The sequence below is a fragment of the Chionomys nivalis genome, chromosome 7 (assembly GCF_950005125.1).
Source record: "Chionomys nivalis chromosome 7, mChiNiv1.1, whole genome shotgun sequence".
In the NCBI taxonomy this organism is placed as follows: domain Eukaryota; kingdom Metazoa; phylum Chordata; class Mammalia; order Rodentia; family Cricetidae; genus Chionomys; species Chionomys nivalis.
In genome coordinates, this window is record NC_080092.1 from 17753797 (window position 1) to 17769355 (window position 15559).

Consider the following 15559-nt stretch of genomic DNA (forward strand, 5'->3'; position numbering starts at 1 on the left):
ACTGAGGTGACCACACTGGAGAAAAATGAGCAGCCTCAGGGCTTCCAAGGACTACATTACTTTCCACTTGGGCACTAGCAACAACAGCAGCTTTATCCACTGTGTTATCCCACTAGACACCGTAACCATGCCAATAACAAAACCAAAAGAAGTCAAGAAAGAAAAGCAAGCATGAGAAGCACCCTGCAGACCCGTGGCCCCCCCCTCGCAAAACATGTAAGGGGCGAGCTATATTTACCTCTAATTTACAGGTAGAGAAACTGAGTCTCAGGGAGGACAGAAGAAGGAGCAGGGCCCAGGATCCTTGGCCAATCTGAGGAGGCCCTGACTATGGGGTTTGGCCTGATACATTTTGTATGAAAATCATTCACACCTCCATCTCAGGAGGAAAATAATGAACTGCCTTTAATTTCCCTGACTGCCAAGGACTCTTTTGATAAAGAATCACTCAGAAAGGCTTTTGCGAACCCTGCTGGTAGTCTGAAGCCTGCCATGGGGGCTCCTTCCACTTAAAGAAATGGTAATAGCCAGAGCAACGTGTGTAGGTGTGCGTGTGTGCATGTGTGTGTGTGTATGTGTGCTTGTGTGTATGTGCGCGTGAACGCACACATACACACGCAGCTTCTGGTCAATATTTAGATTTTTTTCTCTCAGAACTTTAAAATAAGCACCTATTTCTGCCCCCGGAGAGTCAGATATTCTCCAACGGTTCTCCCAACTCCCGCCTAGTAGGTCAGGTTTGCAATATAGGGTGAAGCATGAGACAGAGCCAGGGCCAGCTGAGACCACGTTTCCAGGGGGCTCCAATGCTCCTGCTGCTTGGCTCTGACCATGGAGATTGGGGCAGGGTGGGGACCATGTCGGTGGGCCAGAGCAAAGCCTTTTGTTTGCCTTAGGTATGAAAGGCAAATATTCAAAGCAGATTGAGGAAAAAGGCCAAAAGCAGAGCCACACCAGAGCCTCAGTGAACACAGAGGACAGGAAATTGGGATGCCTGGCCATTCTCCTATGTCTCAAGAGAAGGCCTCTCAGGCAGGGCAATTACCAGGCAGCCAATGACAGGAACTGGGAGCCAGGCCGAGGGACTGGAGCACATTCATTAAACAGGTACCTGCTGTGTACCAGATGCTCCCTAATTATTCACTCTTCAAAGTAACCACGGGAGTGTATTGTTCCCCCTTTAGAAATGGGGATACTGAGGTCAGAGGGGTGGTGCCATTTGCCCAGAGTCAGGCAGCTGCAAAGTGCAGGAACCAGGATTCAATGCCATGTTTCCCCTCCCCCTGAAAGATACACGTGGATTGTAAGTCCCAGAAAAAGTACTCAATATCCTCGGTCACTATGGAAATAGAGATCAGAGCACAAGGGCCTTCAGCACGCTCTTGCCAGAGTGATTATAATTGATAGGACGGATATTAACAGGTGGTACAGGACGTGGAGGTGTGAGAGCCCTCCTGCTTGCCGGTAGAAAAGGACATGGAGCTGTGCCTTGGCACATCTGCGGTCCCCTCTAAAGGCTAGCCATCTTTATCCTGATATTCTGATGACCTTGTAATTCTACACTAAGGTACTCTGCTTACATGCTCATAGCAGAGTCAATCTAAGAACAAAGTAGATACAGCCTAAATAACCATCAGCTGCCTATCGAAAGACAAAAATAGATGAACAGCGGATCATAAAGGGCCACAGTCCATGAAATATCCGTAACAGCCAATCCAGAGTCAGAAAGCGGTCATGGCTGCATGGGGCTCAGAAATGGGGAGTGGACTGCTACATTCAAGCACAGGTATATTAGGCAGGTATGCCTGAAGAATTCAGGGTAATGAAAATCTTCTTATATTAATTGTCATAGTGGTTGCTCAGCTCAGTAAACACACTAAGTCAGTGAGCAGTGCACTTTGGGTAGACGGCATGGTATGTGAATTATAGCTTAACATTTCTGCAAGCAAAACAAAAATATCTTAACTTCAAGTCTAGTCATGTTGAATGTTGTCTCCTGTGCAGTACCTGCTGCTCCAGGCTTGGACACTAAGTCTTGCAGGGTCCGGTGCCTGCTCCGGCATGGACACTAAGTCTCGCAAGGTTCACTCCTGGCACACTCTGACCATGACAATGCTTTTTTCCCTGAGAATAGGAGGTCACCCAGTGAAATGTGGATACAAGACAGTAAACCTGACCACAGATACACACAATGTAAGCTGCTCACTATCAAATCTGTCAAAAAACAGAAAAGGAAAAATGGCAGTAATTCCTCCACACTTCAGATCTAAAGAGGCGGTCTTCACACCGGCAGATTCTTTTCTCTTTCCAACACAACCATATTTCTTTTTATCCAGCCCATCCCATCAATAGCAACGCAGGGCTACTTCCTGGGAAATGTGAAGTTTCCTCAAAAAAATAGTTACTTCAGCACCATGAGATGCTGGGAGAGTCTCCCCAGGAGGACAAGCTTCCCAAGATGCTGTAGCCAGAGCCCTCCACCCTTGGCCAACCCTTCACAGGCTTCTGGTCCTCCAGCCGGAACTTACATGGACTCCAGCAGCTGCATGTATTGCTCATCACCCCGGCCTCCTTCAACCTCATGGTCCAGCTTGAGGATGATTTCATTTTCAAACTGAAAAAGTGGATGAAGATCAACAATAACAGCATTAGGGGGCCATGTGCAGAATTGGTTGATTCATTAGGGGACCACAACTCTAGGGAGTAACTATTATCACCCATTCCTGGTGCCTGGACCCGTGGATTCAAAACTAAAGAAGATTATACTCATTCTGTGAGTGTTCAGAGGGTGGCAGGGAAGGTCCCGGGTTGAGGGCTTGAAGACGGGGATGTGGGAAGGAGAGAGGGTAAATGCTTCTCATATACTGTTACATTTGAGCTTGCTTTCCAAGGGTAAATAGAAGTCTGGCAGGAAGACGAAAGAGAGGGAAAGGGAATCCCAAGCTCATACAGAGGCAGGTCGCAAGGTGCTGCATCAATGGCACATGGTCACGGATAGCTATTATTTCTACCCTGTACTCCTTCTCTATAGTCTGGGGATCACACCAGACCTAATATCAGTCCACGGGGCTCAAGCAGGCTGGGGATACCTCTTTCATGCCAAATATGGACACCAGGATGCAGGCCTAGCTCAGAATCAGCAAATTCCAACACTCAATGTCCCAGGAGTCATAAAGACTCAAGTTGACCCTGTGAATCTAAACTGAGACTCTGTTGGAACTCTTAGCAATAACAATCTTGGTATGCAAAATGGAAAGGGAATGTTGTAAGCCTGAGGCGGCTAATGGTGACAATAATGATTCTGTGATTCTGCTTGGAATCACTCCGTGGAAGGAAGCAGAGAGGAGGGGTCGAGATGCCACTCTGGGTCCCTGGAAGCCTTTCTTTTTATATGTTGATATGTCTGAGCATGTTTACACACACACATACACACAGAGAGAATGAGTGATATATATATATGTATGTATATATATATATATACACACATACATACATATATGTATATATAATCAGGAGTTTTATTGCCTGCAGTGAAAAGATTGCTAGAAAATGCAAATAATAAGATATAAAACAAATAGCAGATCTCAAGTTCTCAGGGAGTCAAGACTGCTAACAGTAGCAAAAGGCAGAGATCAGGTGAGTTGCCAGAAATTAAGTATCCTTCCAGGTCTTTTACAAATCTTGTCACATTGAAATCAGAGAATGTTTTTACCCTAGTGCCCATGTCAAGAAGCATTTTGCTCAGTGGGGATCATGGCTTATTCAATATACTGTTTTGACGCATCCTACTGCGTCTCTTCTACAAGACTGTAACTCAAAACAGTTTGCAGTGTCTTGATACGTATTCTGAAGAATGCATTCAAGCGTGCAGCCCACCTCTCCTCCCACTTACTGCTATGGATGAACTTGGCACCTGTAGAGAGGAAAGGGGACCTTGGCAAAGGCCTTTGAGATCAACAGAGGCATCTGGGCTACTTGGCTTCTAGTACAGCCTCTTCACACACTCCTCATAATACCCCATGAGACCTGGAGGTCAAACGTCGCCTTTGGATGTAATAATGCATGAAGATCAGCCATGCCTGGCCTGGCACAGACTCCAGGAAGTGTCACTTATCATTCCAGATGAGCAGGGCTGTGTCAGGCCTCAGATGAATGCTGGGAGCCCTTAGAGTAGCTATTTCCTATGCGTAAAGGATGGGATCTATTGAGTCAAAATCTTGAGGGGATAAAATAATCCCTTGAATGACAATTCATATGATGCCATTGTTGCCCTGCTCAGGGTGCCAGGAGTCAACAGAAAGGCCTAGAAATCTCATCCTGGTCTAGCACAAGCACAAAGGGGTTTTCTGTAAACCGCCAGTGTCTGAAGAAGGCTTTCTGAAAGAGATAAGAGGGGCCTAGGACGATGGGGTAGGGTTGTGAGCAATATGAAGGGAAGGGCAGTCCCCATGGGGCACTGGTTGAGCAAAGCTGCGGAGGTCGGTTGCAGAATCTTGCTAGGGCAGGGACTTCAGGGAGGAAGGGTGGGAAAAGAAAGCATCCAGACAGGCAGTTCCGTGATTTAGCCTTACCCGGAGCCTTCCCATTCCTCTCTTTATAAAGGAAAGGAGGAAAAGAGGGAAAGGAGGAAGGGAGGAGACATGGTGGGAACGGTCTGGAGGGGGGTGGTCTGCAAAGGAATCCTGCCCCTTTTGGATACATCTTGGTAAGCATTTTGTCTGTATTGATTATTTCCCAACGTCAGGAGCTGGGGATGGATGTGCTACTTAGAGATGTTTTCTGTATTAAGAACATAAAGAAATAAACCCAAAGATGATAAGTATAAAGGCAGTCTCTGCCTGGGACCACTGAACCTTCAATCCCCTGCAGGCTTAGGCATTGAATGCTTGGTTCCCAGCAGGTGGCGCTGTTTTGGAGGCAGCAGAACCTCACGGGAGGTGGGCAGAGCCTGCCGGAGTAGTTCACTAGGTGTGAGCTTAGCCTTTGAGGGTGGCACAGGCCTTGGTTCCTGTCATGTTCTTCTTCCTTGCCTACTGTGATGTAAACAGCCTCTGTAAAACCCCAGCTTGGGCTGTGCGTGCCCTCCCATGATGGACAGAAACTGTCTAAAACCATGAGCCAAAATAAATCTTCCCAATGTTGTTTCCACGGGGTGCTGTGGCAGTAGCGGTGCAGCAATAATGAATATAGATTTTGGATCCTTCTTTCAATCACCTGCCATATTGAAGAACTAGAGGATCTTTGTAGGTCTCCGTTAACTAAGCTATACAATGAGCTGGCAGACATTTTCTGCAATGGATCAATGGATAAATGTCCCCAAGGCAGGATGCTGGTAGAAAAGGACATGGAACTGTGCCTTGGTCTGTCTGCTGTCCCCCCCTCCCCCACGCTAAGGTACTATACTTGCATGCTCATGGCAGAGTCAACCTAAGAATCTCTCTGTCACAACCGCTCAGCTCCATTGTGCAAAAGCAGTCGCAGACAGCACAGAAACTCACGGCATGGCAACTCCCGTAAAGCTGTATTTCCAAAACAGGTGCTGGGGCGGCTGTAGTTTATCAACCCCTTGTCAACACAAAAAGCATCGCTGCGGCATCCATGGTATTGTCGTGCCGTAAGGAGTAGAGGAGGTTTACGCCTAAAGCATGACAGCCATGTATGAGCTCCCATGCACCGAGAGCGCACACTCTGTGATTGCCGGTAATGTTGCTGTTATTGCAGCTGACTGCTACTGGAAAGTGGCTCTGGGCGAGAAACACGGCGTTTTTGTCATTGTTGTCTGAGTGGTTCTCTGGGAGATGCTGGCACCATTCCTCTCGGTGAGATGAATGGCTCTTTGGAGAGGAGCAGTGGATGGGGGTAAATAAGCACTTGTCTCAGGGTCACAAAAGAGCCTGTCGGGAGGGAAATTGCAGGGTACTAGGGAGGGGGCAGAGCCAGAGATGGCACACAGCTCCTGAGCCTTCCGGGGTGGGTAGGAAGAGTTAAGGTCTCTGACAGACATATCCTACGCCATGTTCGGGGTTGACTATGGCCATGGGCTTTGGCATCGGAAGAACTGCTTGAGCTGTGCTTTGATATTTTCCCTGGCCACGCAACTATGGATAAATGATCGTTCTGATGTCATCTTTTTTCTCCATCAAATGCAGGTTTGAAACAGCACTTGCTTCTTGGTAGTAATGTTAAGAAGCTACATGTATGCAAGGCCAAGTCTGGTGCTTGGGGTACAATGGATGCTCAGGAAGTGTTCACAGTGACTAGCATGGACACGTCCTGGCCACTGACATTGTAATCTCATGCAATCCTTACAGCAGCAGCAGGATGGATAGTGGCCCTACTTTATAAATGAGGACTCAGAAACAAAAGCCCTTTGTATTGGGTTGGCTGAACTTTGTCTAGGTTAGACCCAGGGCTACGACCCTCCCCAGACATACTCTGCCATGTCACTGAACAGGTCTTGCCACCAATGCTGCCATTATGTGGCAAGTAGGATGTAGTCTGTCTCCTCCAAAGGTGTGAACCCCAAACATCCAGAAAGGACCCTCTCTTTTAGGTTTCCAGACTTTCCACTTCTGCTGCCCCTCCTAGCTGCTGTCCAGTATCCCAGCTGTTTATAATCGTGTTTGATAGACTTTTTTTCTGATAGGAACCCTGTCCCTCTAACAGGAAGTTCTGGGACCAAGAGTGCTTTCTCATGTTTTTGGTTCTCACTTTAATGAGGTCAGGGCGTTACAAGTCTGCGTGGCAGAGGGATAACAAAGATGAAGCTGTCCATCAGCCCTTGGACTCCTTTGTTAACAAAATGCTGGTTGGTGGGTAGAGGTAGGATTAACAGAAAATTGGAGGTGATGATGCCATGTGACAAGGGTGGCCTGTGGGAACCAGGGTAGCCTTTCTTGATCTGGTCTCTAACTGACCCCATACATCCCCCCAAGAGCTCAGCTGGCAACCTGCAATGGTATAATACCCATCATACAGATCAGGAGACAGAACTGGAGAGACCCAGACTAGCTCAGCTTCCAGGTAGTGGGTCTCACCAGCTGCCAAACACAGGAGTGTTCAGAACACATGCATGAGTTGATCTTTGCTACACTCATAATCCAAACCATTGAAATCACCATGCCTACTCCATGCCAGGGCTCAGTCTCAGTAGAACCTGTGGAACTGGCCTCTTGATCTGCTAATTCATTCAGCAATGGCTGAGCTCCTACTGTGTACAAGCACGGTGCTAGGTACTGTTACAAAAGGCTATGTTCTTCTTCCTAGCAGGATTCTGGAATCTAGAGTATCTCCTGCTTGTTAGGGGCTTAGTACTCAGCCAGCCGGGACATAGTCTCATTCTGTAATCTCCTTAGATGGCCGCTCCAGACTTTCTAGCCCAGGGTCCCACCTTCCTTCCACAGTTACCCAGGGAGTCTTTGTTTTCTTTTTTCCACAGAGAAGTGATCTGAAAGGTAGCCAGTCTTTTGACCACAGGGCATCACTTCAACAATGATTGGCATTCCCTAACTTTTAGAATTGTCTATTTGATGCTTCCTTGCTGTCTTGCCTTTGACTATATTGCAAAAATAAGGTTATTTTTAAATTTTCACTGTTCACTGGAATGCCTTTCCCTATGCTTGAGGCCGTTTTCAAGAAATGTGGTTGGATGGAGGACTTGACATCTGCATTTAGTGTAGGTGCTGGGGGTTCTGGGCAGAGGGACCAGCTTTGGCCTGTAGACACTTCTGGTATAGTGTGGAGAAGGCTTACTAACAAATCTCCACACTGGGTGCATGTTAGGACTGCACCTCACTGTCAGGACACAAGTTTTCCTCCCACAGGGGAATGGCAGGCACCTCTTGCCATGGTGGGACCAATCCAGGGCCCCTCTTATTCACATTTCTTCCCCACCAAAAGAGTCACAGAATATACCAGGGAGGGAGCATCCCATCCTAGACAATGACAGAGTCCTGAAATGATCGGGAAAGGAAGGATGCCCTTATGAAGAGAACATCAATTGTACTTATCAGTTTGCTTATGAGATTTGGGCTAGAGCAGGAGACAGGACAATCTGACCTTGAGGTGGCCAGGGAATTACAGAGGAGAGAGAGAGAGAGAGAGAGAGAGAGAGAGAGAGAGAGAGAGAGAGACTTCCCCTGGGCTTTGCTCTCTCCTAATCCCCAGCCAACTGAGCCACTCAGAGTCTATCATGCTACGCACTCCAGAGTCAAGCCTATTATAATACCCTTGAGCCAATTTTGGTCTCTGTAGATGAACCATGGCCCCGAGAAGCAACATAGCCTTTCCTGAAGCCTAGGCCTGAGCTATCTAGGACCTCTTCAGGCAATTAAGCAAAGGAAGAACCCACAGAAGGACTAGGCAAGTCGTTCTAGACCAGAAAGCCTGCTATGAATGGTAACAGAGGCCCAGGTCAGTTTCCTTTTCATCTCTGTTCTCCTAGCTGCTCTGGGAAAGCTGGTTCTCTAAGAGGGGAAGGAGGTTCTCTCCTCTTGTTTGGCAACGATGCTCTTAGGCTGGTTTACACTGGAGATCTCCTACATTCTAAATCCCAATCTGGATTCTACTTTTTTTTTTTAGGGGGCTATCATGGCTGCTTGAGGGCTCACCAGGGTCTTGCCTGTCTCCTTTGCAGAGGACAGCTTCCCACAGTCAGTCGCTCTGAGCCCAAAGCCATGCACCTGGGCCAGTTCCTCTCCCAGCTGAGTCCCCATCAAACATTCCTGATAGTTTGCACAAGGGCACCTGCCCCATTAGTCAGTCTGATTGTCCTGTCTCTTTTGATAAGGGAGCAGCAAGGAGAAGCAATTGGGAACTATGCTTACAATGAGGTCTCAATCAGACAGCCACCAGATCTTGTTTAGCACACTGAATGCCATTAGGTACAGGGATGTTTCTTCTGTACACCCATGTGCAGGACCTCTTCCAAGGTGTTAGCTGGTGGGAGGTACCGCCCTGAAGGGAAGCAGGATGGCTTTTCCTGTAATGTCATGTGCCTTCAGGTGTCCCCATGCTTCATAGACCCATCTTCCTTAAATGGCAGTTGATCCTAAATTGTCTTCGGATACTCACTCTGGGCTCTTGTCTCCAGGTTGCTCCAGTCCAAAGGATAAAGTAGAATTCTTTTCTCCATCTGCACTCCCCTGCCTGATTTCTGCTCAGGCTAACTATAAAGGGGAAACTTGTCCTTCTGGCAACTGGGAGCTACGGGTATTCCCAAGGGACATTCAGAGTATCTACTTATGAAGGTACCATAGCAGCAAACTAGTCCCCTAGCCCTTAAGGAATCACTCTTTCCAGAGCTGGATTCGAAAGAATGACGGGCACAATAGATATGTCTTGCGTGAGTAAACTTGAGAAATCAAGCAGGCCCTGTTAATCTTGCAATGAGTCAGCTCTTGGTTGGTGTGCACCAGGAATCTCCAAGAGGGTTACAATGCACAGTGGTGCCCCCCACAGCCTTTCACTGGCAACATTTGTCCTTGGAGGATATTGTTAGACCGGTGTTCCATGGAATGCTCTAGAGGAAGAACTGCCCTTGAGACTGGCTTTCATTCCTTTAGCTTGTGTTTATTAGAAAATACTGGTGGGTGGATATTCAATGGGCAGAGCATGGGTTTGGGAATAATGTTGACCTGTGCATTGTAAGCTCTGCCTTGCTGTAGTCTAGATGTGTGCTTTCTGGGGTAGGTAAGCATAGGGAATAGCTTAGCAGCTTGGGACTCCACTTGGTGTGGGCTATGTGCATAAACCTAAGATCTCCACTTGCATGTACCATACACACACACCCCTCCTAACAATGTACCTAGCAATCTAGGACTTCTACCTACACTAACGTGCATACACACTCCACACTGAAAAATGCAATGCTTCTCTGTTCCTAACATCCCTTTTGTAGATAGTTTCCTTTCAAATATATCCTCAACAGTACCTTGGTAGGAAGGAAGGGGCTTCATCCAGACTAGACTGGTTTGAGCTGCCTGCACGGGAGACAAACTGTTCTACAAGTGAACTTTGAGGGAACGATTCCTATTCACCATTTTACATCTATTCATAATTAGAAATGAGTATGATTAAACTCAGATGTTTCACAGGAAAGGAGGGGCAGATGAGAAAAATATAACTCTAATCTGTCAATCAAAATAGAAAAACATCCAAACTTTAGTAACAGGGCACCTTAGTAATCAGGCCCTCCTTAGTCTAGCCCCTATGAGGGGAAGCCCCAAACATGAGTCATGCCATGCCCTGGTACTCTTTCACTGCTGTGACCTGCAGTCACTCTTGACAGTGTATCTGATCTGCATTATTCATTTGCTGTGGAATTGTTTCTCTGCTCCTTGGCCATCTCTGTGTGTCCATATTTCAATTCCTTGGTTAAATTAGTAAGAACTTGGACACATCCAGCTGAGACACCAGCTACCAGTAAAAGTTCAATTCTCTGATTTCTGTAAGATGGGCATTGGTGTTACCAATCTCAAAGGGAAGAAGAGACTACATGAATGAAACAAGGGTGTAGACCATGTTTGCCACACCGTGAACACTAGTTAATGTTCTGGCCATCACTACTATTCTGATTAGGTAAGGTTGAGAGAGAGCCCACAACTTACAAAGAAATAACCACAGGCAGGAAACAATAGTCAATGCCTCAATACACAAAATGACAAGCAGGGAAACAAAGATCTCTTGAAGGACATGACACTTGGGACACGTCCTTGAGGACCAGTCAAAGTTTAGAATGAAGTAGTGAAGGAGCAGGCAGAAGAAATACATAAAGAACACCTTGCAGGGCAAAGTCACCCAGGGTAGCTATGGAGATGGCTGGAGAGTAGGGTAAGTGGAGTCTAGAATGGAGGGAATGGCTGGCAAGCTCAACAGCCAGCCAGAGTGAGGGTGGGGATGAGGGCGTGGAGCTGAAGCACCAGTTGGCAGGCTGATGGACTGATTGACGGGAACCTGAGAAACAATGAGCCAGGGAAGGGTGACAGAAATATGGTTCATCTCTCATTGGCACAGGTGACCACTTCCTAAAAATAACCCCAGCAGCACAGACACGGAGAGAAACAATTAATAAATGGGACCTCCTGAAACTGAGAGGCTTCTGTAAAGCAAAGGACACGGTCAACAAGACAAAACAACAGCCTACAGAATGGGAAAAGATCATCACTAACCCCACATCAGACAGAGGTCTGATCTCCAAAATATACAAAGAACTCAAGAAATTGGACACCAAAAGAACATATAATCCAATAAAAATGGGGGGGGGGGCTGGAGAGATGGCTCAGTGGTTAAAGAGCACTGGTTGCTCTTCCAGAGGTCCTGAGTTCAATTCCCAGCACCCACATGGTGGCTCACAACCATTTGTAAGGAGATCTGGTACCCTCTTCTGGCGTGTGGACATACATGGAGGCAGAATGCTGTATACATAATAAATAAATAAATAAATAAATAAATCTTTTTAAAAAAATGGGGTACAGACATAAACAGAGAACTCTCAACAGAGGAATCTAAAATGGCTGAAAGACGCTTAAGGAAATGTTCAACATCCTTAGTCATCAGAGAAATGCAAATCAAAACAACTCTGAGATTCCATCTTACATCTGTAAGAATGGCCAAGATCAAAAACGCAGATGACAATTTATGCTGGAAAGGATGTGGGGTAAAGGGAACACTCCTCCATTTCTGGTGGGAGTGCTAGATGGCACAGGATGTCAGTATGCTGATTTCTCAAAAAATTAGGAAACAATCTACCTCAAGACCCAACAATACCACTTTGGGGTATATACCCAAAGGATGCTCAATCATACCACAAGGACATGTGCTCAGCTATGTTCATAGCAGCATTATTTGCCATAGCCAGAACCTGGAAACAACCTAAATGCCCCTCAACCGAAGAATGGATAAGAAAAATGTGGTACATTTACACAATGGAGTACTACACAGCAGAAAAAAAAAATGACATCTTGAAATTTGTGGGCAAATGGATGGATCTAGAAAACATCATAATGAATGAGGTAACACAGACCCAGAAAGACAAATATCATATATACAAGTATCATAAATGGCTTTTAGACATAAAACAAAGAAAAACCAGCCTACAATTCACAATCCCCAACCTAGACAACAAAGAGGACCCCAAGAGACACATACGTTGATCTCATCTACTTGGGAAGGAGAAAAAGACAAGATTTCCTGAGTAAATTGGCAGCATGGGGGCCATGGAAGAGAGTAGAAGGGGAGGGGGAGAAAGGGAGGAGAACAGAGAAAAATATATCGCTCAATAAAAAATAAAAATAATTTTTAAAAAAACCTTTCAGATGAAAAAAAGAAATATGGTTCATCTAAGGACCCCCAGGAAAGGGAGTTTGGAATTTGTCTCTTACAGAAGTCTTTCAAGCAGGATTCTTTGGAGGCAAGACAGGGCTTGAAGGAAGAGGCAGAAATGCTGGTAAGGTGCAGAACACAGAGCTCCAACTAGATGAGAGGGTGGCGCTCATGGGGGTCATCAAAACGTAAGGGAAGTACTCAGGCCGCCTCCAGTGGCTTCGGCAGCAACCTGCCTAAACAAGGAAGTGACTAAATGCTTCAGGCACCTGGCACGGGCCATTTCTACTCCTGCCCAAACTTCTAGGTCGATTTGGCCTTGATAACACCCCCACCCCATTCACTGGAAAATACTTGACTGAGAATTCTTGCATTTTATGTGAATTCCGGCTGACATGCTGAAGGAAACCTTGAGGACATGATGCACACACAGATGCCTCTTGAGTGACAGGCCTCTAACTCCGTTTGTTGTCCACTTGGAAGTCCAGGCTGAGTGTGACACTTGGCTAATAGGATTTTTTTTCCCTCTAGATAATACTGATTTTCAAAGTCATTCAGGAAAATGAAGTGCCAGACAAGGTTGGAAACGAGCGTGATATGACGGGAGCGGTACCTAAGATGTACATTTAGGTAGTCGCTGGGTCTGGGAGTAAGATTCCCACATCTTGAGAATGGGATGGAACAAGAACAGAGCAAAAGAGTGTATTTCCATCTTGGCCTCAGGCAGAGACTGTGAGAGAATTGACCAAATGTGATCTGCCAGCTCATTCTGGGCACACGAATAAGGTCCCTGTCCTACTGAAGCCTCCGAATGATGCACAGGCAGATGGAACGAGGGTATCATTATGGGAAAATGGGCCGAGAGTTAGGGATGCTGGCGTGAATTTCCAGCTTTGATTTCTTTCTCTTTTTTACCTTTTTGAAAGCCCCAGTCCTTTGATATTCACACAGCATCATGTCGAAGAAGATTGGGATGGTGGCTTTCCTGAGCTCAGCCTCAGGGATAAGTGTCATCTCTAATATAGGTCCCACCATGCCAGGGATGAAGCAGATTTTGTTCTGGCCTGCAAAAGAAGAGGGACAGGGGCACATGAGACAGTTCCATGATGGACAGACAGGTCCTGCTCCTGGAAGCTGGGGAAAGGAAGAAAGGAGGAGGAAAGTCAAAACAGGACTTAACTCTTCTGTAGCTGTTTACCAGAAGCCAGGCAGCTTTGAACATTATGTATAGGCTGGCTTGCCAAGAGAGGAACACGCATCATCCCAAACGAGCCCCCTTTGTGAAGGCCAATAGCGTATGAAGGCTGATAGCTAGGGCACAGATAAGTGCTTCAGTGTTTGGGAAAGCTGAGAGCAATGGCATGTTTAAGTGCACCAGTGCTTGCGAGGGCTTCCACCTGCATCACGCCTCTGTAACACACAGCCCTAACTGAAGAGAAGCGAGGGTGGGGGTATGCAAGCATGTTTGGAATTAAATCTGTCTGCATCATAAGCCGTGCTTCTGAGGTCTGGATAAAACGTTTCTAACAGCGGGCTCTATGAAACTAGAAAAGCACAGCTCTCCTAAGAAGCTGTAGAATAGCTTGGTTAGGGGGATTTAAAACAGCACTTTTGGGCAGATTGAACCTCTGATGCCTTCTGCCTCATTGCAGGGCATGCCCTTTCGGTCTGCAGTTCAACCACGCTAGCTTGGCTCCAGTGCCACGCCTGCCTGGCTTCTGTAGCTCCAAGGCCTTCCTTGAGGATGCTTTCCCTGCCTGCTTCCTGCTCTTCTCCTTCATCCCTTGTTTCCTCTGGGTGGCTCCCATCCTAGCTCCAACACAGGAATACAGGCACGCCCCTCTGCTTTTCACCCTCCACCCCAGCTAGACTGATACCTACTCTGCCCTCCCTCAACCTTTCACCCAACTGTGAAATGTCCTTACTTATAGACTCATTTGATTGACATCTGCTTCCTGTACTGAACTCCATGAGGGCAGAAACCTATTCCTGTTCTCATCATCTTGGTAGGCCTGAATGGAGAGCAGATTTGAAACCCAGGCAGCGTCTATCCACTGAGGAAAACACTGTGCCTGGCTCCTCAGCCACTAGCTACTTGACATGGACATGTGTCTCACCAAAGGCTGAGCAAACTCAGCTCTTGAGAAGACATGTGAGATCATGTCTGTGTGCACTTGGCACAGGACCAGGTAGATTCAGCACCCCACGACAGATGAAATGCCTAAGGGCACCAGTTCTGGAGCTTGGCTTCCCCAAGTTGTAAATGGAATTGTATCAACTAGATGTGCCATGTTGAGCAAGTGTATCTCACCGCTTGGGGACTCAATGTCCTTACCGACAGTTTAACAATAGTACTCACATCATAAAGTCATTTTTAAGTATAAATGAGTCATGTTCTTGGGGAGATGGCTCAGTGGGTAAAAGAGCTTACTGCCCAAGCATAAGGACCCGAGTTTGAATCCCCAGAACCCATGTAAAAGTCAGACATGTATCCCCATAAGTTTCTGTGTGGGAGCTCACTGACTCTAGACTGACAACTGGGGATCCTGCATAGGACTGAACTAGGCCCCCTGAATGCAGGTGACAATGGTGGAGCTTGCATAGTATGTGAGGCCACTGGCAGTGGGACCAGGATCTAACCCTAATTAAAGCATGAACTGACTTTGTGGAGCTCATTCTCTGTGGAGAGATACCTTGCTTAGCCTAGGCACGGTGGGGGGCGGAGCTTGGTCCTGCGTCAACAAGATGATGGAACAAACTTCATTGACTTCCCAGGGGAGGCCTTACCCTCTCTGTGGAGTAATGTTTGGGGGTAAGGGAAGGTGGAGGGGAAGAGGGGGGCATTGGGAGTGGTATGTAAAAAATAATAATAATAAATTGGACATGTAGCACAAGTGTATATGATATCAGCAATACTATGAGGGGATGGGAAGACAAAGCAGGAGAATTCCAGAAGCTGGCAGACAAGCCAGTCTGGTATAAGCAATAGAAGCATGATAAGGAGATCCCATCTCAAACATGGTGGAGGTTGGGGACCAACTAAAGTAGTACCTAAAGTAGTCCTTGGGCGTCCACATGTATGCCATACCATGTATGCACACGTATATTCATATTCTCCCCACTTACAAAAAAGCCATTATTCAGTGAGCTGCCAGGTCAATGCATGGCACATGACATATGTCACAGAGCATTAACTGTTGTCACCATGCTGCTTTCTCAGAAAGAAGCACAGAAGGCA

The 15559-nt window shown here is 46.7% G+C and overlaps 1 protein-coding gene across 1 annotated transcript in view; it reads right to left on the bottom strand.

Annotated features, from left to right (window-relative positions):
- Positions 1-15559, bottom strand: part of Dock2 (dedicator of cytokinesis 2) — a 413359-nt gene that overhangs the window by 46270 nt on the left and 351530 nt on the right. The window contains exons 33-34 of the mRNA XM_057774274.1: positions 13237-13385; positions 2529-2614 (exon numbers count right to left, since the gene is read on the bottom strand). Of these exons, the coding sequence (XP_057630257.1) occupies positions 2529-2614; positions 13237-13385 (235 nt within the window). The remainder of the gene's footprint in view (positions 1-2528; positions 2615-13236; positions 13386-15559) is intronic.